This window comes from Odontomachus brunneus, unplaced genomic scaffold, assembly GCF_010583005.1.
Source record: "Odontomachus brunneus isolate Ranch 3 - 2012 unplaced genomic scaffold, Obru_v1 Obru_scaffold_047, whole genome shotgun sequence".
Taxonomy (NCBI): domain Eukaryota; kingdom Metazoa; phylum Arthropoda; class Insecta; order Hymenoptera; family Formicidae; genus Odontomachus; species Odontomachus brunneus.
In genome coordinates, this window is record NW_022639497.1 from 1,815,528 (window position 1) to 1,836,466 (window position 20,939).

Sequence of the window (20,939 nt, forward strand, 5' to 3'; positions counted from 1 at the left end):
AAAGAGAGAGAGAGAGAGAGAGAGAGAGAGAGAGAGAGAGAGAGAGAGAGAGGTACGCGGATAAAAATAAGAATGACGCACATAGTCGCTGGTCGCGTGCGGCGACAGGAACAAAGTAAAGGGAGCCGGTCAAGTGGAAATAATCAAGTCGAACTAATTCGATTTTAATTTCCAATTCAACAAACCCCGACCGACCGACCGTTCGTCCGTCCGCCTCGTGCGCGGCGAAAGGCTCGCGGAATTCTCGGTCCGCAAGACCAAAAGAGACCAAAGTGTCGTCGACTAGTCGCGAGATTCCTCGCCAAAATTCGTCCAAATATCGCTCGCGCGATATCTGTCTTCGCCGCGCTACCTATCTACACTTATCCTCCCTCGCTGCACTCGCTGCTGCTGCATCTGTCACTTCGCCAGGAGCAAGGCAGCAGACATCGACTCGAAAACGAGATTTTAATTGAACTTCGCGGCATCGCGAGCGAGTGAGTGCGCGGCACATCAGACGCTGGCGACGAGATGCACCGTGCTGCAGTCTACGAGTTGCACTTCCGCGCGCGCGCGAGCGTTCACGCGAATGTGTGTCACGGGTTTCCCACGAGATGCACTGGCGAACGCGGCGGCATAGGCGCGGGGGTTTATACACCAATTACTATCGGGATTCCGATTGACTCGCGATTTAGCCGCGTGTGGCCGACCGACGCGTGTTACTCGCGCACGCGGAGGAAGGGGAGGAAGAAATGATGAAAAGCCGTCGATTTTGCACGTCAGCGATGAGGACGCATCGAGCCGCTGTCAGACTCGCCGCGTTATTATTCAGCGAATCCGCGTATTTCGCATAACTGTTCAGGCAGTACGTTATCTCGCACAGTCGCACGATTACAAATCCCGGCATCCTCTAAGTAGTCCACGTGGAGGAGAAACGGTCGTCGCGAGAGACGAATCACGTTGCCAACAGACACACTCATTCACTCACTCATACACGCACGCACACATACTTCACGCATGCAACGCATCGGCCAAGTCCCGCCGTCTCTTCGTGCTCGTCCTGGAGCCGAAGCGTCTCGCGCCGCGCGGGACGACCGCGAGGGGTAAATGGAGTCATGGTTTGTTCGTCGAGGCCAACGAGAACGCCTCGGATGCAACGGTATACGTCATAACATTCCCACGGTGGATCGGCCGGGCGTTTCTATCCGCGGAGGTGCGTTGGGGAATCACGTCTTGCCGTGACTAATCGCGACTAAACAACGCTTCCAATTCGCGGGACATTCGGCTTCGGGGGAGGACGCGCCTCGTCTGCGCGTTATCCCTCTCCCAGTTCCCGGAGTGTGGCGTAGCGCACAGTTGGATGCAGCCGCGAGCGTGCTTTGTCCCGCCGTCAATTTAAACCAGTTACTCGTTGTGCAATCTCCTTCCCCCGATCAGCAACCTCGCTCGCAACCTTGCGAATATAGTAATCGCGAATATCCCGATATGCAAATCGAGACTGACACTTGATCCGCGCGGATATACCGTCGTATCTCTGAATCATTTTTCACGCGGAATATAGTGAAAAAGATGTTGACATACTCGGACATAGCAGCAACTTTACTAGTCGGCTTGTAAAGGCTTGCGTCCACTCATGAGTGACTCACGTGATATTTATCACAGAATGACGACACAGACACACGGAAAAATTATCAAAATTTATTCAAACCAATATATATCATCTATATGGTCAGAATTTCATAGCAAAAGTTACTATGGAATTTTGTAAACGCAGAATGAAGCGACATTCTGCAATAGTTTATTATCTTCACGTGTGCTACGTTTATTTTGGGAACTGAAGTGTGCTGTGTGCTAAAATTTGCCCATGTTTCCAGCGAAATTTATTATGTTTCTTAGACAGACCGTACTGACACTATATTCCTGCACTACCAGAGACATGGTAAAAAGAATTTATGTATCAAGAGTGGCTGTAATATATATTCTCTCCGTGTAAAATGTGACACGAAAGTCTGAGTGTAACTTTTGGAAAATTATGATTGTGTTGCATCAAAGTAACAAAAAATGTACATTACATATAATATAAATCTAATAATGATTAATTCAATTATCACTAATAGAGAAGTAAAAAGATTGTAGCCTCACTCACGTCATAAGAATTATGAAGGTCTGTCTGCGTGCTCACGCGCTCGGCTTTCTTAATTAACATGAACGATCTACGCGTTGTGTGACGTACGAGCTACGGGCCGCTGCCGGTGGACAACACGTTGTGTCCAGATACGCTCCAACGACCCGGGTTTCGGATTTCGCAACAATGCTCCGCAGCGGGCGATCCTCTCGGCCGACTGGTCGAAAAACTACGCAAGAACGGAGCTGAAGAAATAACGCTGAGAGCGGGCGACATGGCACGCAATCGGTCCGTTCATTATGACCTCTCCATCGGATAGTTCCCGCGAAATCTTGGAAAGCGCGCATTACTTTTTACCATTGCGCCGCACACGGCGCAGCTAACGGTGTCCGCGACGGGGAGAAAAGAAGCGGCGGGGTTTCTCTCTCTCTCTCTCTCTCTCTCTCTCTCTCTCTCTCTCTCTCTCTCCCTCCCTCTCTCTTCTCCCCCCTTTCTTTCCCCCAGACAGCGAATTAGAAATTACAATTAGCGTAAACCCGTTGCCTAATGCGCGCCTTACCGGGGAGCGTGAGAAAAGCGAACGGTCCGCGATTTTTGCCGGACGCTAATACGCGCCGATAGATTACGGCCGCGCGCGGATTATTCAGCCGCGCGATCGGCGGTACGGTTTCGGTTCGTTAGCGATTTAATCGCGCTTGGAATTGGTATCCCCGACCGCGGCGGCCGTGCTAAGCAACTTCTTATCACGCACCTACCGCGTCCTCGGTTCGAGACACGGGCTGGAAACGCTGTCCGTGGGAGAATTTTATTATACGGGCGCGCGGCGCACAGGAATCTCGTGGAGCAAAGCCCGCGGAGCGAACGATAAGTGGGCCAAGCGACGTCGATGCGACGGGACGATCTCCCGTAATAGTGGTGGTAGTAGACCGACGGACCACGGTCGTCGGACCACCGTCCTTTGTATACACGTTGTTCTATTCTTACTTCCGCTATTCCAGTTTTCTATTTCTAATAATCTATTCGCGTGCGCGCGTGCACTTGCCGTGATCCAATTATAGTCCTTTCCACGATATAATTGGAGTTTTTCTCATTCTAAATGAAGGCCCGAGTCGCGACTAAATTCAATCTTCCGCTTTTGAGAGGAACGCTCGAGCCGAGGCTGAGCCTTCCATTTTTTTTAAATTAATGAACGATACTTGACCGTACAGCACTGCTGTAACTCGTACTTGAACTCGTAATGAATTAAAATGGAAAACATGATGAAAGAAACGTAGAGGGAGAGGTCGGAAATAAATTGGAATTAAGATTATAATATTTGCATATTTTTGCATCGATGTTGAAGTTTCCTGAGATAAATAACGCTACGAATAGTTAATTTCTATTGGTCTCATTTTTAATCGGTCTGATTGCAATTGAATCGGGTTAACAGGCTCACCATTTGTTAGAGCTCATTGCTCGAAATTGATTGCTCGAGTCAAGGTTAACTTTCGTCTGAAATTAAGGCTCAACTTGTGGCTGAATTGAATTTTCCATCGGAGCTGAAGGCGCGGCAACGTGCGTGTTTTCTCAGCGCCGATTTCCGGCATCCCCGGCGAGTGGAGAGGGGGACGAAAATTTCTCTCCTCCTTTATATTTACCTCTGTGCGCGGCATACTCGCGATAAAGTCGCCGAGGTGTGAACCGACTTCCTTCCTTGTGCGCATTGTTAACGGCGGTTTCGGTCGCATCCGTTTTGCGGAGAAAGCGGATCCTTTCGGCAGTGTACTTTAATACGAGCGCTCGCGCGGGGCGCTTCCGGTGCGAAACGTGCGGTTTCCGGCGCACGTACAATATCGGCTACGCGCCACGGCATATCGATAGTCAGTAAGAACGAGGCTCCCGCGAGCGCCGGTCGGATCAACGCGCGGCACACTCCCGGTTCACTCTCAAGACTCGCGTCCTCCAGAACAAAGACCCTCGCGGAGCATCTCGGTTCCTCACGGGGATTCACACGCGATTCGCGTGCTTGTCGCGAATATCGTCGCGCTTCATCGACCAACGAGTGAATTAAACAAAAAAACAAGAAAACATCGTTAATAGTGACGAATAAAAATAAAATTGTGACGAGAAGAAGGCGATGTCCGATGTAGAGGAACAGTGTGCACGAGTACGAAATAATTAGCGTGATTAACAGCCGGCCGATTCGAGTCGAGAGCGCGAGGTCGCGCAGGATCCCGGCAGGATCTGTGGTGGTACCAGCCGACGGGCTCGTCATCCTGGCCGATCGTCTGGAAATATCCCGGGAGTACTCGCGCATACCGGATCGGCGTGCCAGCGTTATGAAATACCAGAGTGGAAACGCTCGACGAGTTCCGAGAGGTGCTTTCGCATTCGAGCTCTTGCATCCGATCGAATTTCTCTCCCTCTTTTTCCTACGCTCTGGAGAACCGCTTTGTTCCCCACACATCTTCTCGCCCTGCCCCGGCCCTGCTCCGGCATGTCTACCTGTTTCCCCGGCAGCTCGTCGCGGTCTACTACCCGCGGAGTGAATTTCCCGCGGCCGAAAACGTCGATGGCCTATTTCTTCCGGCGGCGACGCCGCCGCCGCTGCTTTGATTCCCCCTTGATCGTGCCTCGAAAAAGAGAAATCTAACGGCTTTGCGGTTAACACCTACGCGCGCAACGATCGGTCGAAAGGTCGAAACAACTTTTCAGCGACAGCAACGAGACGTTCGTAAATTAACGTTCGTGTCGAGCGAGCCCCGACGAAAATGAAAGATTTCCTGGCGGAAAAGGCACTCTCCGTACGCCTAATAACACTCTACGTTCTTCTCTACGCGTGTGACTCCGGAAGAGTGTAAAAACAGTGTTATTAAACGTACTAAGAGTACTTTTTTCTCTATAAAAAAGAAAGAGAGAGAGAGAGAGAGCAGAGGAAAAGATAAACATCTTGATGAATTCGCCATTTTGCGCAAAAGTAAAAGCTTAGTTAGATGAATCAATTTCTGGTGAAGTACCAAAGATTCAGAAATTCCCACTAAAATTATTAGAATTCTGTTTAAAGCCTATATTAATGGCTGTCACTTGTCAACTTGTCTCAAGTGAGATACTCGGATTCCTATTCAGAATCAGATTCAAGATTTTTTGTTGAATTCTGATAAATGTGACTTTCATATCTGTAGCCGTACGGGTCGATCGAGAAAGTTTTACATCTTAACTTTGAATTTAAATCTAAATATTTCACTTTAGAAGAATTTCAAGTGACAACTATTAATGTACGGGCTTGAACAGGATTTTAGTCATTTGAAATCTCTGAGTTATTCGTATTTCATCAGAAATTGGCTCGTTCAACCAAGTTTTTGTTTTGTACGCAAAATACGAATGATGTCAATCTTAATTTACTATTAACATTCATTTATTGATTTAATACTATTAAAGTCAATGCTTAATGACTATTAATACAGGTCTGAGTCTTCTGCAGGCGAAATTTCTGAATGGTTTGTATTTCATCAGAAATCAATTCATCCGATCAAATTCTTTTTCCGTACGTCAACGCGATTTAAGCGGAACTTACGAAACAATCTCACGTCGGACTTGCCGACGTGCGATCAATTTTCTTCTTGAACTTTTTCGCAATTTTTTATATCGCGGCCTTAAGAGAGGAGAATATTTAAAGTTATGCGTGTGCGCGCATTATGTAGCTGTCAGCAGTGCAATGCCGGCGTTATGTGAGCTGGCGTTCTCAGCGACTAAATAAAAACAGAGATGGAGAGTTAGTCCGCGCGAGAAATAGTCGCGATACTTATCGTGGCAATTATTAACCAACTGATCGATCGTTCTCTTTTGTTGCAGCGCCGAGATCGTCGAGCGCGGGCACCAACAACCTGCCGCCGTTGACGTTCCACCACGTGCACGGCGACAACATCCGGCTGTGCAATGGCGGCACGATCGCCAGGAGGCACGAGAGCTTTTGCAAGGGTGTCACCTTTAGCGCCAGGCCCGTGCGAGTGGGCGAGAAGGTAAGCGATCGCGCGCGATCTAATCGCGACATTTCTAAGTCGCATTCAACACGCGGCGCATATTAAAATGTGGGAAAACGGCGACTCGCGTTCCACTCGAGAAACCGCCGTTTGCATTCCTTGGATATTAAAACAGACCGCCACGACCATGAGCGCTCTTTTTACGCGGCACGTTGTTTTGCATGTCGCCCGCGTTAGAATTACGAGCCGCCATCTGCGAGACAACGACGACGGCGTATACCGCTTGTAGTTAGGTAACACGAGTAAGTCGCGTGTAACCGCGCGTTAAACGGCGCTCCAAACGACGGACGAGCGCGGACGTCTTCCGTAAATACGCGGAGGCCGGGCGCCGCTAATGAGGCGTGGGTGGGAGCTGCGATTGATCGGAGGCGAGGCGGTGTTCGGCCCAAACACGGCGAATTTCAGCTAATCACACGGGGGACCGGCTCGAGGTCTCAGTGTGTACTCGTGAAATTATGATGACGCGCGCTCCGTGGGAGGCGTTCCTAATTAATTCGCGAGGATGTGTGCCGGCTAATTCCGTTTTAGGATCGCTCGACTCCGTCGCGATTTCATAAGGTGATTTCCGAGTCTCGGCTCTCCACATTAGTCCTGCAAATTGCGCTCAACTTGAAAGACCAACGGAGAATCTCAACGTGTAACACTGTACAAGCCATTGTCCTGCCTTGATGTTGCGAGTGGTCACTTATCGTCGTTCTTCTACGTGCTGAGGCTTCGAGAGGCTTCGAGAAAATTATATAATATTCTCGATATTCTACCCGCATTGAATCTTTTCTTAATTTCAACGAGCAACTGGTTACATAAGTCAGCAATCTTAATTGCTTGTAATTAATGAGCAATGTTTGTTGCGAATGCTAATTATATAAAACTGACTCGACTGCAGATAGAATATGTAAAATAAAGGAATATTAAATAATCTCGCAAAGGTCATCAAGTAATGGTTTAATAAATCAATACATTTTTTTATTTATAATATTTTTGTTTCTTCATGGCCGTTGGAAATTTCGATAGGATTTGGAAATATAAAAGAGGTGAGGAGGGAGCAGTTACAGAAGCAAAGACAGCAGTTGTGTCTTGAATAACGTTGTATATTAAATAGATACTTAAATTTTGCTCGATATTATATCAAGGAAGAAGGATATTAGTGAATGTGTGGACAAGACAGGATTCACGGCCCAAGGAGCATTATTAACATTATCAGAAGTCAACAATCATGATCTTACACTAAATTCGGAGGCCAAAATTCATAGTGTTAATTGATAAATAATTTTAGCTTTATGAATATTTCTGATTATCAGTCAATCTGTGTATATTTCACGAGCAAAAAGTATTGGTCGAAATACTTGAATAATAGTATGAATCTCTAATTAATTATTCTCGCGATCAAAGACTGTCAATAATTCATTACAACTATGAGTAATGGCCCAAGTTTCGACTCGGGTATCCCCTTGTTGTTTTCGATAAATTCGTCCGTCAAAATCTAGAACATTTCGTACAACAAATGATTTGACATACCTGGAAAATATGTATCGCCGTTCACGTCTGGTCATCCTGCGTTCTGTGATCCTTCCCGGTCCATCCTGCTCTCGGCTGCTCCGGATATTCCATTGTTGCACTCACACTGACACTCGCATAGACACGATTCAATCGGAGAAATGTATTAATTAACGCGATGCCGGCGAGAGTCCGATTAAATATCTCAAGAGACCACAAGAACAACTGACGACTGACGTACACGTGCTTCGCGTCGCGGTGTGTGCGTCGGCTCGAGACGTAATGACTCGGAGAAGTACGAGACGTACGACAGATACCAAAACAATCGGCAAGAGGGACAAAAACTATCGCCGTTGCCCACGAAAACAATGACGCGCTGATCATAGTCCCGGTGATGGAGGAGTCATAACAATGAATGTTTTCAAAACACTTCACGAGTGCCGCGCGATGTCTCTTTTCACTTTACCGTTTCAAGAATTATCGTACCGAATCTATGTTTAAGTCTCTATCGGTGCTCACCGTTATTTTACACACAATCGCAGTTTCTCATTATTTCTCAACTATTATATATTTCTCACTTCTCATTGTCTTTAAACTTCCGAATCGAGATTTCCAACAATATAAGAACTTTTAAGGAGATCGTAAAGAGGATTTATTGCTTCGTTTTATCCATTTGCTCGTTACTTCTTATTCGGTTATTTAATATTTGCTTATCAAATATAATCTATCTGCAATCGAGTAAGTTACGTAAATCATAAATTATTTATTAAAATAAGCAATAACGATAAAATGCAGGTAGAATATTGATGTAATCAAATATTAAATAAAAATCTTGAAGTAAGCCCCCTTCTTTAAGGCTCAATATGGAGAAAACGATGATATATTTGTTGCAATATTCCGTGTTGGTTCTTTAAGTTGGATGAAATTTGCAGAGTTTACGCAACTAAAATTGTGTGAACTAAAATTGTGACTCGGAAAAGACGGGAATCCCCACCGGGAGTCTCTCCCGCTCGTGTGTATGTATTTACACATACACACACGCACGAACACACGAATGCACACATACATACACACATATACTCACTAGAGACTAAATTATAAGCTGGAATTTTCTCTGCAATCACGCAGGTTTGCGTGAAGTTCCTGGAGATATCCGATAATTGGAGCGGCGTGATCCGCTTCGGCTTCACCAGCAACGACCCGATCAACCTCAGGAGCGGTCTGCCGAGGTACGCGTGTCCGGATCTGACGAACAAGCCGGGCTATTGGGCCAAAGCTTTGGCCGAGAGATTCGCCGAGCGAGACACGGTGCTCTTCTACTACGTAACTTCGGCTGGCGATGTTCACTTCGGCGTCAACGGCGAGGAGAAGGGCCTCTTCTTCAGCGGCGTGGAGACGCGGGGTCCGCTCTGGGCGATCATCGACGTCTACGGCAACAGCACGGCGATCGAGTTCGTCGATCCGAACCGACAACACTTCAACAACATCAGGCGGGGCGCCGAGCACAGCAACGAGGACAACGCGCAGCACAGCAGGCACTCGGCGATGGACGACGCCAGCAACGCCGGCAGGGATGTCGAAAGAATCATCGTGCCGTCCATGCAGAACTTGTCGATGCATCACGAGCCCGACGTCGAGCTGCCCGGGCTCAGGTTTCAACCTGCCGGCGTCATCTTCACCCCGCTGCCCTTCCACTCGTAAGTATCGAGCGCTTGATACTCGCGGTCTCTACTCGCGTTTCATCCGCGTTACTACTTTGGCCCGAGCGAGTGCGTGAAGCTCTTATCAGACTAGGGACCGATTGTTCAAACCTCTTGGTAAGCTACCTAACAAACTTATATGTCTGTCTCTGTCTAATTTAAAGAAAAACCAAAGATAGGCATATGTGATTTAACTGTCAGGTAGCTTACCAAGAGATTGGAACAATCGATCCTAGAGGTTGAAGATAACTGAGGTTGCAGATTAAAGACTGAAACTCGATTATCTCTAATCTGCAATATCTAATCTAATGTGGATCTGACGTAAGTCTAGTTGAAGATCGAAACTCTACCAATCGATCAGAATTGAATAATCCGTCAAATTCCAATCTCTAATCTGCAATACTTCACCTGATATGAACTTGACGTGAGATTAGCTGAAGATTGAAACTTGACGAATCGAGTCAAGGTCGAAATTGATCTGTCCGTCAAAAACTCTAATCTCTATTCTGCAATACCTGTCTGACGTGACTTGAAGTACGTCTAGTGGAGGAGGTTGTCGCTAACGGTCGCTGATTTGCCCGTCGATTCGAGAGTCACGAAAATACGATTCGACATCAGTTCGATTTTTGTCCCTCTTGTAATGCGGCTCGCGCGATTATGTTTTCTAATAAAAATGCTGCGCTATGTCTAGTCTCCTTTTGGCCGCGAAGAACCAAGTCAATGATCATTTTGTCGCGATATATCGTTTCACCGGTGGAAATGTCGTGCGCCAAATGATATTATCCACGTAAAAGTCGAGAGTCATCGGTCTTTCCACCGTAAAGGCGTCTCACGCGCGACGCTCAACGATTCGCTGCACCGTTCAGCCGCACAGAACTAATTCGCCGTCCACTTTTCATGGTTTCCCAAGACGCCCGTCATTAGCGAGCGCCGCCCGGTAACCGCTTCCTGGTTTTCTTTTGCAGCACTCGGGGCAGGAACATCCGCTTCAGCAACCAGCAGTGCGTGGCGACGCGCACCGACACGGAATTCTGTCACGGCTACGCCTTCACGAGTCGACCGTTGCTACTGGGCGAACGGTTGGTCGTGCAGATCCTCTCCACCGAGCCCATGTACGTAGGCGCCCTCGCATTGGGTCTGACTTCGTGCGACCCCGCGCGGTTGTCTGCGGACGACCTGCCGGACGATAGCGATCTGCTTCTGGATCGTCCCGAGTACTGGGTAGTCTCCAAAGACGTCGCGTCTAGTCCGCAACCCGGTGATGAGATCGCTTTCACGGTAACACACTACGGCGAAGTGCAGATGAGCAAGAACGGCGGTCCGCCAAACGTCGTCATGCATGTCGACCAGAGCCTGCAGCTGTGGGCATTTGTGGACGCTTACGGTAGCACTCAGAGGGTCAGGATGTTGGCCAGTAGACCGACATCGCCACCACGGCAACGTCAGAGTAATCCTTCACCAGCTAATATTGTCCAACAGCAGCAGCAGCAACAGCAGCAGCAGCAACAACAACAACAACAACAACAACAACAACAACAACAACACTCAAATCACAGCAACGCCGCTACGGAACTGTCTCGGTTCTCCGAGATGGTGCAGTTTAAGCCGGCGGTGGGCGGCGGCACTGTTCTAGTTGTCAATTTGCCACCTCAGGCAGGCTATCCTACCCCGCCGCCGCCACCTACACCGCAACCGATCTACGCGTCAGCGAACGCGCACAACAGAAACGTGCAGCAACCGTCGCAGCAGCAGCAGCAACAGCAGCAGCAGCAGCAGCAGCAACAACAACAACCAGTGCATCTGTCGTCCGCAGCGGCACCCGCGCCGGTACCACATCCGGGTTCCTCCAGACAGTCCTCGCCGCCGCTCACTGGCACTATGGCCAGCACCGGCTCGTCCACGTATGTGGACCCGGTCACTTACCAGAGTCTGGACGGTACCCTGACGTCGCACTCGCACGCTTCGTCCCACTTGCAGCAATGGAGTGAGAGCTTGCAGCCGACATTGACCGGTCAGCCGAGCGAGTGCTCCATTTGCTACGAGAGGAGCATCGACAGCGTGCTGTACATGTGCGGTCACATGTGCATGTGCTATACCTGCGCGATCCAGCAGTGGCGCGGCAAGGGCGGCGGACACTGCCCGCTCTGCCGCGCGCCGATCCGCGACGTCATTCGCATCTACCGCTCCTGAACGTTGTCCCGGCCGGGTCGTGACCGGGGCCACGTCGTGGACTGAGAGACGAGTGTGAACGTCTTCCCGGTTCCCACCACCGTCGCCCGCGTCCGTCATCGTCGTTATCATCATCACCGTGCTTCCGTCGTCGTTTCCTTCCGCCGCGCCCGTGCGCGCGTGTACGAATAACCCGCTGCGGTTCATCGGAGCGCTTCTCGCCACCGCCGGAACGAACGATACTCTGCCAGTGGCATACACACCACGACCAGCGTCGAAACAATCGCGAGTCGCCGCTTCCTCTCACACTGCCGTATTACCAATTCTTTTCTACACACGTTCTAGTTTCGCGATACGAGACGAAGCCAAGGGGGTGGACGCTCATATACACACCTACCACCCTGAGATCTCTCCGAATTCGTGAAAAAGAAAAATCGTTTTTCACGACGAGAGAAACGACAGTCGCGAGCTATACCAAGCCGAGCCGAATATTATTCTCGCGACATACCTCTATTGAGATCGCGTCGCTGTCAATTAACGTGCCAATTAACGAGGAGCGCGCGGACCATCACCTGCGCGAAGAAAGCAACGGTGCTTTCGGGAAATCGCGATCACTACCGCCGTTTGCGATCGAGCGAGAACGCGGAGATGAGTCGCCGCGGGTCTGTGTGAGAACGAAAGAGAGTGTGAATGTATATGCGTTACGCGTGCGTATGTATGAGAGAGAGAGAGAGAGAGAAAGAGAGAGACATAGTAACAGTCGTTGTAGCTGATCGAGTTGCTGCTTGTGCCGATGATATCCTGTCAAGTCCCATCGAGGGAATGCGTGAGACGTGTGAGTGAGTGAGTGAGGTTACGCGCGATTGCAAAAAGAGATAGATCGATTTTAGATATTTTCACAAGCGACATAATCGTCACTACCATTACCAATTACTACTACTACAACTACTATTATTACTATTACCACTTACCACTACTATTACTACTACTATCGCTCTGATCTATCGCTATTAGTACTACTACAACTACTACTACTATACTACTACAATTACTACTATTACTGTATTACTTCCAGCCTTTGAATTATTTTATTATTTTGCTATTATTTTTTTTTTTTAATATTAACTCTATCGATATGATATATTAATTATTATTATTATTAGTTATTCGTTCACATTGTAACTGTCTTTATTACTCGCGAGCAGCTTCATTTGCCACAATCGCTATTATTTTTACGATTGCCGAGATTATAGTGATGGTTGGTGAATTAACATAGTCACTATATGTAGCGTGATTATTATTTAATGGACCGTGTGTGATTATGTAGAACGAACTTTCCGATCAGACGCCTGGAGCACTTTCAGAGCAAGCTCGTTCGCGCTCCCCCCGCCCTCTCTTAGGATGCGATCGTAGGGAATCTCGTTCGGTTCCAATTTCCGCGACGAGAATGTGACGGTCTCGATATACTGATATTCGTTCGCGTTTCCTTTCGTCTTGGACATTAACGCACGAGAGTCCATGGTCGAATCTGACGTATCATGCCAGGCGGGCTTTTTACCAAAGATCCTGATCGTTTCCCGCCTGCGTTACTTCGTTATCCGCCGTTACTTCGCGACACCCCAACGAGTATTCACGTGCGGACAGCGCGAAGGGCGACGATCGCTTCCACCTGATCGACTTTCATCTTGTTACCACGTTCACGATTGTCGAAGATTCCAAAAGTTCTTCAGCGTTATGAAGTTTCACGTGCTGACTTCAAGATGATACACAACGATCAGTGAGAAATCCCAAGCCTACTGCCAACGCACATTTTCGTCCAGGAGCAGCGCGGTCGACGAGCCGACACGATCATCGTGAAGTTCCTTTTCAATATTTTTCTCCTGCGGCGGAGTTCAGAATGAAGAAGCGGGAAAAAGTTTCGATTCCAAGCTCCGCCGTAATCTCGCTTCCTCGCGCCAACGATTCGCGTCAATTCGTTGGGAAGAGTCGACGTTGTTTCGCCGGCACTCGGATGAACTCGGGAACTTGGCGCTGCTCTTGGTTAGCTATCGTGCCTTGTTAAAGTTTTTTCATTCATCTCAAAGAAAAAGACTTCCTAAACGAAGTCTTTCGTGGATGTATTTATAAACGGAAACGCGTGCGGCGCCCTTTGACCTGTTATTAAACGAAAATGTGAAGCTGTCCTACACATGCACGACTGTTTAATACTGTGAACAGCAGAGTGACCTTTTATCGCGACAATCGTCCGCATTTTATTTCGCGACGCGCCCTTTCCCGAGAAGCGCGAGAGGGGAAGACGGACTTTTTGCAAGTTTGAAGAGAATGAGAGGGAGAGAGAGAAAAAGAGAGAGAGTGCTTTTGAACGAAACTAAATGATTTCGAGCCAAAGGGAACGAGGTGTCTGAGCCCTTACATTAAAAAAAAAAAGAAAAAGTAACTTTTAGCGAGAAGCGAAGAGAAGAGGAGACGATCCTCTCTCGACTATAACTAATGGATGCGCAATAAAGCAGTAGTGAAATCTCTAGTCCAGCGAGCGGCGGATCTTAGGCCGTCAATCCAAAAAGTATGACGAATGTGAGATACGAGGCAAAGCTTTCCTTCTCCGTCAAACAAACGAAGGGGAAAGAGAGTGATAGGTAGACACACGAAGCGAGAGACAGAGAAAGAGTGAGACAGAGAGATTTTATAGATTACGAAGAGAGATGCGAATTATTGCGACGCGCCTCTATGCCAAGCTAAACGGCGCGTCCGCGATCTTATTAAAATGAAGAAAAAAAAAAGATATAACGATAAGGACGATTATTAATATTATTATTCTATTGGTACGACGAGAACGGGAAAATAGTTCCAGATCGTTGCTAACGAGGCGACGAGAATAGAGCGAGAAGAGATTAGAGAGCGCGAGAGAGAGAGAGAAAAAGAGAGAGACGCTCGTGGTTAATCATTATACGACGAACGTTTACAATTTACTCTCGTTATCATCGTTATCGTCGCGGTCAGCGCGATTAGTTGTGTCGTTTATGCCGTTCGTAAGCTTAGCCGTGCGCCTTCGATATATCGTCATCGCTCTACTTACGTTTCTTACTTTGATCTGCTATTCGCCCTTATTATTATTCTTATCAACCTACGACTCTCTATTGTGCGACTAACGGCTATTTAATTCGACGTTTATCACGAAATGCATGTTCGCGAGTGGAAATACCGAAGTGTTTCTTTTTCTTTCGTTTTTGCCCTGCAACGTCCATATATATACATATATATATATATATATATATATATATATATATAAATAAATATACATATACATATAGGTCCGCTATTCCCCCACGTGTCATACGCAGAGAGACACCTGTAAACATAAACACACGCACACAATAAACAGGCGAGACGCGGAGAGAGAGAGAGAGGGAGGAAAAGAAAAAAAGACAGAGACATATATTCGTAAATTTTACACACTGCCACGATACACTTCCACCACGTCTGATGGGGAAGAGAGGGGAAAAATTCTACGACGCGATGAGGGTTTCTCCGACCGTAATGTAAAGATACGCCGATGGAGAGAGAGAAATTTATACATATGTAATATAATTCGTACGCAGCCGCGTGCTGTTCTACATAATAAAAAGCCTATAATATCTCTGAATCACATCGTCTCGTCTTTACGTTCCTTCCTCCCTCCTTCCTTCCCTTCCTCCTTCCTTCCTGCCGATCCCCTTCTGGAATCGCGAGGATTTATTATGTGGGACGTGCAGAAAAAGTATAGAGACTCGAATCCGCGACTGAAAATCCTCGCGCCACGGAGTGAATCTTCTTTCATTTTCTTTTTATTATACGTACACAATACGAGGACGCACTGAGGCTTGTAAATCCGTCGCAAGATGAGCTTCGTGGATTCAGCTATCTCATGAAGGCGACTGAATGCACGAGTATCTCGCGACGTGTCTATAATAAAAGCGATATACAAAGGACATGTACAGGAGACAACAAAAAAAAGACGACGTACAATTGTATGTGCGTGTACAAAATAAAATTGTAAATAAAAAGATGTATATATATGTGAGTATAAGAGGGGGAGAGAGAAAACGATGCGACACCGATAACGTAACATTCGTTTATCCCACCGCGACGCGTGCGTTCTCGCTGCAAGCGCGGGAAAATCTACAATTCTTCATCTTCGATATCCACAGAGTCCGCGGCGACTTCTTTGTAGTCTTTCTCCAACGCCGCCAGGTCCTCCCTAGCTTCGTTGAACTCGTTCTCGTCCATGTTCTCGGCGACGTACCTGACGGAGTGTCGCAATGAAAACGCAGTGACGACGCGTAGGTCAAAGGTGCGCACAGAGGGCCCGCTATCGGCGCTATTTAGCATGAATACATCATTCTATCCTGGCTGTACATCCAAAGAGCGATAAGGACAGAAGAATGCGTCAGCGTTGATAGCACGCTCCCCAAACGCATCCCTATCTCGCGAAATAAGAATTTACGTCGGGGATGTTTACCAGTGCACGAACGCTCGTTTGCTGAACATCAGATCGAATTTCCGGTTCAGTCGGCTCCACGCCTCGGAGATGGCCGTGGTGTTCGCCAACATGGCCATTGCTCTCTGCACCTTCGCGAGATCGCCACCCGGCACCACCGTTGGCGGTTGGTAATTGATCCCTACCTGTCATCCCGAAGCCGACCAGTTGATGTCGAATTTGTGAAAGACCGAATTGAACCCAAATAACTATCTTAGAATCACCCTAGAGTCATCCTAAACGTCTGGGAAGCGCCCCTAAGATGTCTCGAGTACATTCAGGATGACTTTAAGATATCTCGAAGTGTTATGTGAGAAGAGAGCGTAATATCTCGTTTGCGAGCAAGTCACTTCTTTTACAACGCTTGAATCGCGAGTTGCGCAAAGGAACGTTGTTAAACCATTAACCTTGAATCCGGTCGGGCACCAGTCGACGAACTGTATCGTCCTCTTGGTCTTGATGGTCGCGATGGAAGCGTTCACGTCCTTCGGGACGACGTCGCCTCGGTACAGCAAGCAGCAGGCCATGTACTTGCCTCTTCGTGGATCGCATTTGACCATCTGCATGGACGGCTCGAAGCAAGCCGACGTGAGCTCCATTACCGTCAGCTGTTCGTGGTAAGCCTTCTCAACGGACACGATGGGCGCATAGGTCGCCAACGGAAAGTGTATTCTGGGATAAGGCACGAGGTTGGTCTGAAACTCGGTGAGGTCAACGTTGAGGGCGCCGTCGAACCTCAGCGACGCCGTGATCGACGAGACGATCTGGCCGATCAGCCGGTTAAGGTTCGTGTAGGTCGGCCGCTCAATGTCGAGATTGCGCCGGCAAATGTCGTAGATCGCCTCGTTGTCCACGAGGAACGCGCAGTCCGAGTTCTCCAGAGTAGTGTGGGTCGTCAGGATGGCGTTGTACGGCTCCACCACGGCGGTAGAAATCTGCGGCGACGGGTAGATGGCGAATTCCAGCTTCGACTTCTTGCCGTAGTCCATGGACAGACGGTCCATCAGCAGACTGGCGAAGCCGGAACCGGTGCCACCGCCGAACGCGTGGAAGATGAGGAAGCCTTGGAGGCCGCAACACATGTCGGCTATCTTGCGAATCCGATCGAGCACGAGGTCGATGATTTCCTTGCCGAGGGTGTAGTGACCGCGCGCATAATTATTCGCGGCGTCCTCCTTGCCGGAGATCAGCTGCTCGGGATGGAACAGCTGATGGTATGTTCCCGTGCGCACCTCGTCTACAAAACGTATGAACGACCGACGAGTTCGCGAGATTGCAGAGAGTGAGGAGAGCTATGGTTCCGGAATAATTAGCCTGTTGTCTAAATTTCGCAGAAAGTTTCACTCAATAGAAGTGAAAATTCTTTTAAATTCAAGTAACTCTCGCTTTATTTTTCGAGTGGAATTTCACTCTAAGCGATTTAGAGAATAAATTCTTTGGGATAAAATCTCAAACAGAAGTAAATCTTTATTCTATGGATGAATTTGTTCCTATAACGGTGTAGTCACATTCACTGTGAAATTTTGAATGAAAATATTCACAGTTGAAATACTCAGAGAAAATATTCAGATAAGATTTACTCTATATAAGTGAAGTCACTCAAATTTGATAGTCATTCTATCTTTTGAGGGGAATTCCACCAGAAAAACGTTGGAAAAAACACGACTGCCCAAGTATCACAAACGATTTACCTATCACCGTGGGTTCGAGGTCGAGGAAGACGGCTCGGGGCACGTACTTGCCGCCGCCGGTCTCGCTGAAGAAGGTCTGAAAGCCCTCGTCGGTTGCGCAATTTTGTGGCGGCAACATGCCGTCGGGTTGTATACCGTGTTCCAAACAGTACAACTCCCAACAAGCATTACCCATCTGCACGCCTCCTTGGCCGATGTGTACCGAGAGTACCTCACGCTGTCGTTTTTTCGGAGCGCATTAGCTTATCTTATCGAACATATGTCTCGCGATTGATTGCTTTTTTACAATTCGTGTTCAATCATGGCTTCTAAATCCTACGTTCGGAATCTTACGCCATTTGTTGATTTAGCGCTTGCGAATACGAGAAAACACGACCGGTGAGCTGTTTAGCGCGCGCGAACGATCGGAATTTGCGATATTTACCATTTTGGGAATAAAGAATTAGCTTGCAGCTGGAGAACGGGGATAAACGAACAACGTTGGATGTCAGACACCGAAGGCGAACTCTGTCGAAACGATCTGTTTTGTCATTTTGTTTTCGTTGCTGGGAGAAACGACGGGACTCGGCGCGAGGATCTAGGAGGCTTGGAAAATCATTTTTCCGCCGCAAAATAAGCATGTGTTACGCGCGAAAAATTGAAGTTGATCAAGAAGAAATTAAGGGACTCCCTTCAAAATACAACACACTTTTTCCATCATCTGAAAGTGTGTGCGTTGCGCGTGCATTAGTAAGTCGAGAGGGAATCCTACATCAACAGAGGGTTGGCACCCCGTACCAGATGCATTTTTTGAGTAGCCCGCCAGTGGACGAGGTGGCCGAGAGGTTAAGGCGTTGGATTGCTAATCCAATGTGCTCTGCACGCGTGGGTTCGAATCCCATCCTCGTCGAGCAATTTTTTTCCACGCCCAAATAAAAATGAAATTTACACTAAGTATGTACCTGAACACCGATGTGCCATCACAGGTAGCGACGTTCAAGCTGGAAATAAGAAGAAACTAGAAATTGAAAACGCGAAGCAAAACTAGCGAAAATATCTTTCATATATTTTTATATATTTATCATATATTTATCATATATATTTTTTTAGTTAAATCTTAATTAATAATATATACGTGTGTAGATGTACATATATATTAGTTCGATGGACAATTAGAAAACTTATAACAATGTTACAAACATAGACAATCTCTTGTTATGGTCAAACCTACTCTGGGAGGCACTTGGTTTAGCTTCTGTATTCATTAATTAATTGTATTTAATTCATAAATTAATGATTAGTTACTGGCAGTAACGTGGCTTGCAAAAAAGATTTCTCCGTTCGAGACTTCTGAATTATTAGTCGAAACGATATATGTAATTAATACGTGCGCCAAATCTCATCCATCTCAGCAGACAGGTCTCGGTGACGATCGCGCCACATCATCCTGGACCGGTCGATCTCAATGGGGGACTGCGGTACTTTGGCACTTTGGTGTCGGTTATACACGCTGCAAAAAGCGACAGGTGACGAAATGCTCCCTCGTTTATGCTAGCCGATCGACAATTACGTTCAACTTATCAACTTAATCCTCTCGAATCGCATACGACGAACTGTCCGCGAGAAAATGGTGCGCACGCGATTCGAGACGACTAACGTGGCCGTTGATCGTTTTTGAAGATCGTCGGAACGATCAGAACCAAAAGGTACCTACTATCGATAAGTTTCCGACCGGATGTAGTCCATAATATGAGATATGCCCACTCCCAGCTGCTTTTCGATCGGGGTGATCCACGGATTGTTCTCCATCCGCAACATCTCAATGTTACACACCAGATCCAGATTCCCTGCAAAAGCATCCACTTATACACTTATCCATTCCATCGTAACCATCTATCTCTCTCTATCCATCTATGTATTTATCTATTTACTCCAATGAGGCAAGAAGTGCCCTAAAATCCTAAATATGCTTAGGACGTTCTAAGACACTCTTCACGCGTTTTAGACACGTTCAGGATGATTCTGAGATGCCTTATGCTACACTAAGAGAAAAAATTAATGAGAGTAATATTAAAGGAAATATTTAATTAGTGAGTACTAACAGCGTATTTACTTATATCAATATATAAGATATTTCTCACAATAAGAAAATATATATTTTCTTAAAATTTTAAGGGAACTTTATTTTTTTTATAGAAACAATTATTTATTCTATTTAAATAAAAGAATTTAAATTTAAGTAAATATACTATGTTGGTATCCACTAAAGTAAATATTTACTAATTTTTAGATATTTGTTCTCTCAGTTTATTTGAGTATTTATCTGTCTATCTGTCTTATCTACCTATTTCGGGCGGCAACACCGCCAAAAAATTGTCATGGATATGCAGTTTCCTGAGACGAGTCAGCTCCCCAATCTCTTTCGGCAACTCCACCAGATCGTTATTCTCCAGCCCGAGCTAAAAACAGATATCGATCGAAGAATCCACGCGGAAACGAATCTTCTTCACAAAGAATGAAGGAAAATAAGAAAAAGCCGTGAAAGGAAGAGGTCTCGTAAGAGATGCTTACAATTTGGAGATTCTTTAGCTGGCCGATTTCAGGCGGCAGATATTCGAAATGGTTGGTACCCAGATAAAGAGCTCGTAAGGTCTCTGAAGAGAAGAGAAAAGTCAAAACACACGAAGCTACGGCCGATCAATCCTAACGATTATGACTGAGCCATCATGAAGAAGTTGCCAGGCAGATTCTTCTCGCTAAGATTATTGTACGAAAGATCCAACACCTCGAGGACCGGAAACGCACCGAAGCCGTGGGGAAGCACGTCTAACCGGTTATTTCTACAGTTCGAAACGAGAACTTAAGTGTTCGTCGCAACAAATTAATTAATAAGATACGCGTTTCACGAAAGTCGTTTACCGACCCTACGTCGAGGATTCGCAACTTCGGCATTTGCGACAACGAGATGGGCAGCTCGGTGATGTAATTGTTGTAGAGATTCAGTATCTCCAGGTTGACCAGATTTGCAAGACCCGGTGGCACCGCTGCGATAGGAAAGTAAACGTTGGCGTGAATAATCGATTGGAGCGGCAACGCAGCGTTAATGTGTCGCTTGCGGAGGATTACGTCAGGATAGAACTTTACCTTGAATTTTATTGTGACTTAGCGTCAGCCTCGTTACATTGATCATGTTCACTGAAACATAGCAACTGGTAAAGCCCGGCTTCACCTCGGATTGGAAAGTTCGTCATATAATAAGATAAAAAA

General features: G+C 47.0%; 3 protein-coding genes and 1 non-coding gene across 9 annotated transcripts in view; 2 read left to right on the forward strand and 2 right to left on the reverse strand.

Annotated features, from left to right (window-relative positions):
• Positions 1-15,129, forward strand: part of LOC116844909 (protein neuralized) — an 84,108-nt gene extending 68,979 nt beyond the window's left edge. For 4 of the 6 annotated variants that reach the window (XM_032817043.1, XM_032817042.1, XM_032817044.1 and 1 more), the window contains exons 2-4: positions 5,936-6,102; positions 8,746-9,314; positions 10,283-15,129. In XM_032817043.1, coding sequence (XP_032672934.1) covers positions 5,936-6,102; positions 8,746-9,314; positions 10,283-11,507 — 1,961 coding nt within the window. In that variant the 3' untranslated portion in view covers positions 11,508-15,129. Of the gene's footprint in view, positions 1-2,727; positions 4,463-4,494; positions 5,581-5,935; positions 6,103-8,745; positions 9,315-10,282 lie in introns of those variants that run through there. The other 2 variants (XM_032817048.1, XM_032817046.1) reach the window with 2 other exon arrangements.
• A 216-nt stretch (positions 15,130-15,345) lies between these two features.
• LOC116844910 (tubulin alpha-1 chain-like) lies at positions 15,346-18,193 on the reverse strand. The gene is made up of 5 exons (XM_032817049.1): positions 18,118-18,193; positions 17,694-17,910; positions 16,410-17,239; positions 15,985-16,148; positions 15,346-15,768 (listed from the first exon to the last, which is right to left on the reverse strand). The coding sequence occupies exons 1-5, from the start codon at positions 18,118-18,120 to the stop codon at positions 15,645-15,647; spliced, it is 1,338 nt and encodes a 445-aa protein (XP_032672940.1). The 5' UTR covers positions 18,121-18,193; the 3' UTR covers positions 15,346-15,644.
• A 307-nt stretch (positions 18,194-18,500) lies between these two features.
• Trnas-gcu lies at positions 18,501-18,582 on the forward strand. Its single transcript has one exon. It is a non-coding gene; the product is annotated as a tRNA-Ser (tRNA).
• Positions 18,583-19,385: 803 nt separating this feature from the next.
• Positions 19,386-20,939, reverse strand: part of LOC116844886 (ras suppressor protein 1-like) — a 12,821-nt gene continuing 11,267 nt past the window's right edge. The window contains exons 2-7 of the mRNA XM_032817007.1: positions 20,817-20,867; positions 20,596-20,716; positions 20,395-20,512; positions 20,244-20,327; positions 20,017-20,131; positions 19,386-19,519 (exon numbers count right to left, since the gene is read on the reverse strand). Of these exons, the coding sequence (XP_032672898.1) occupies positions 19,386-19,519; positions 20,017-20,131; positions 20,244-20,327; positions 20,395-20,512; positions 20,596-20,716; positions 20,817-20,867 (623 nt within the window). The remainder of the gene's footprint in view (positions 19,520-20,016; positions 20,132-20,243; positions 20,328-20,394; positions 20,513-20,595; positions 20,717-20,816; positions 20,868-20,939) is intronic.

Coding starts and splice junctions, on each gene's coding strand:
- LOC116844910 (XM_032817049.1), bottom strand. Junction 17,240..17,693: donor CCTCGAACCCACGGTGATAG/GTAAATCGTTTG, acceptor TACGTTTTGTAG/ACGAGGTGCGCACGGGAACA. Junction 15,769..15,984: donor AAACGAGCGTTCGTGCACTG/GTAAACATCCCC, acceptor ACACTCCGTCAG/GTACGTCGCCGAGAACATGG.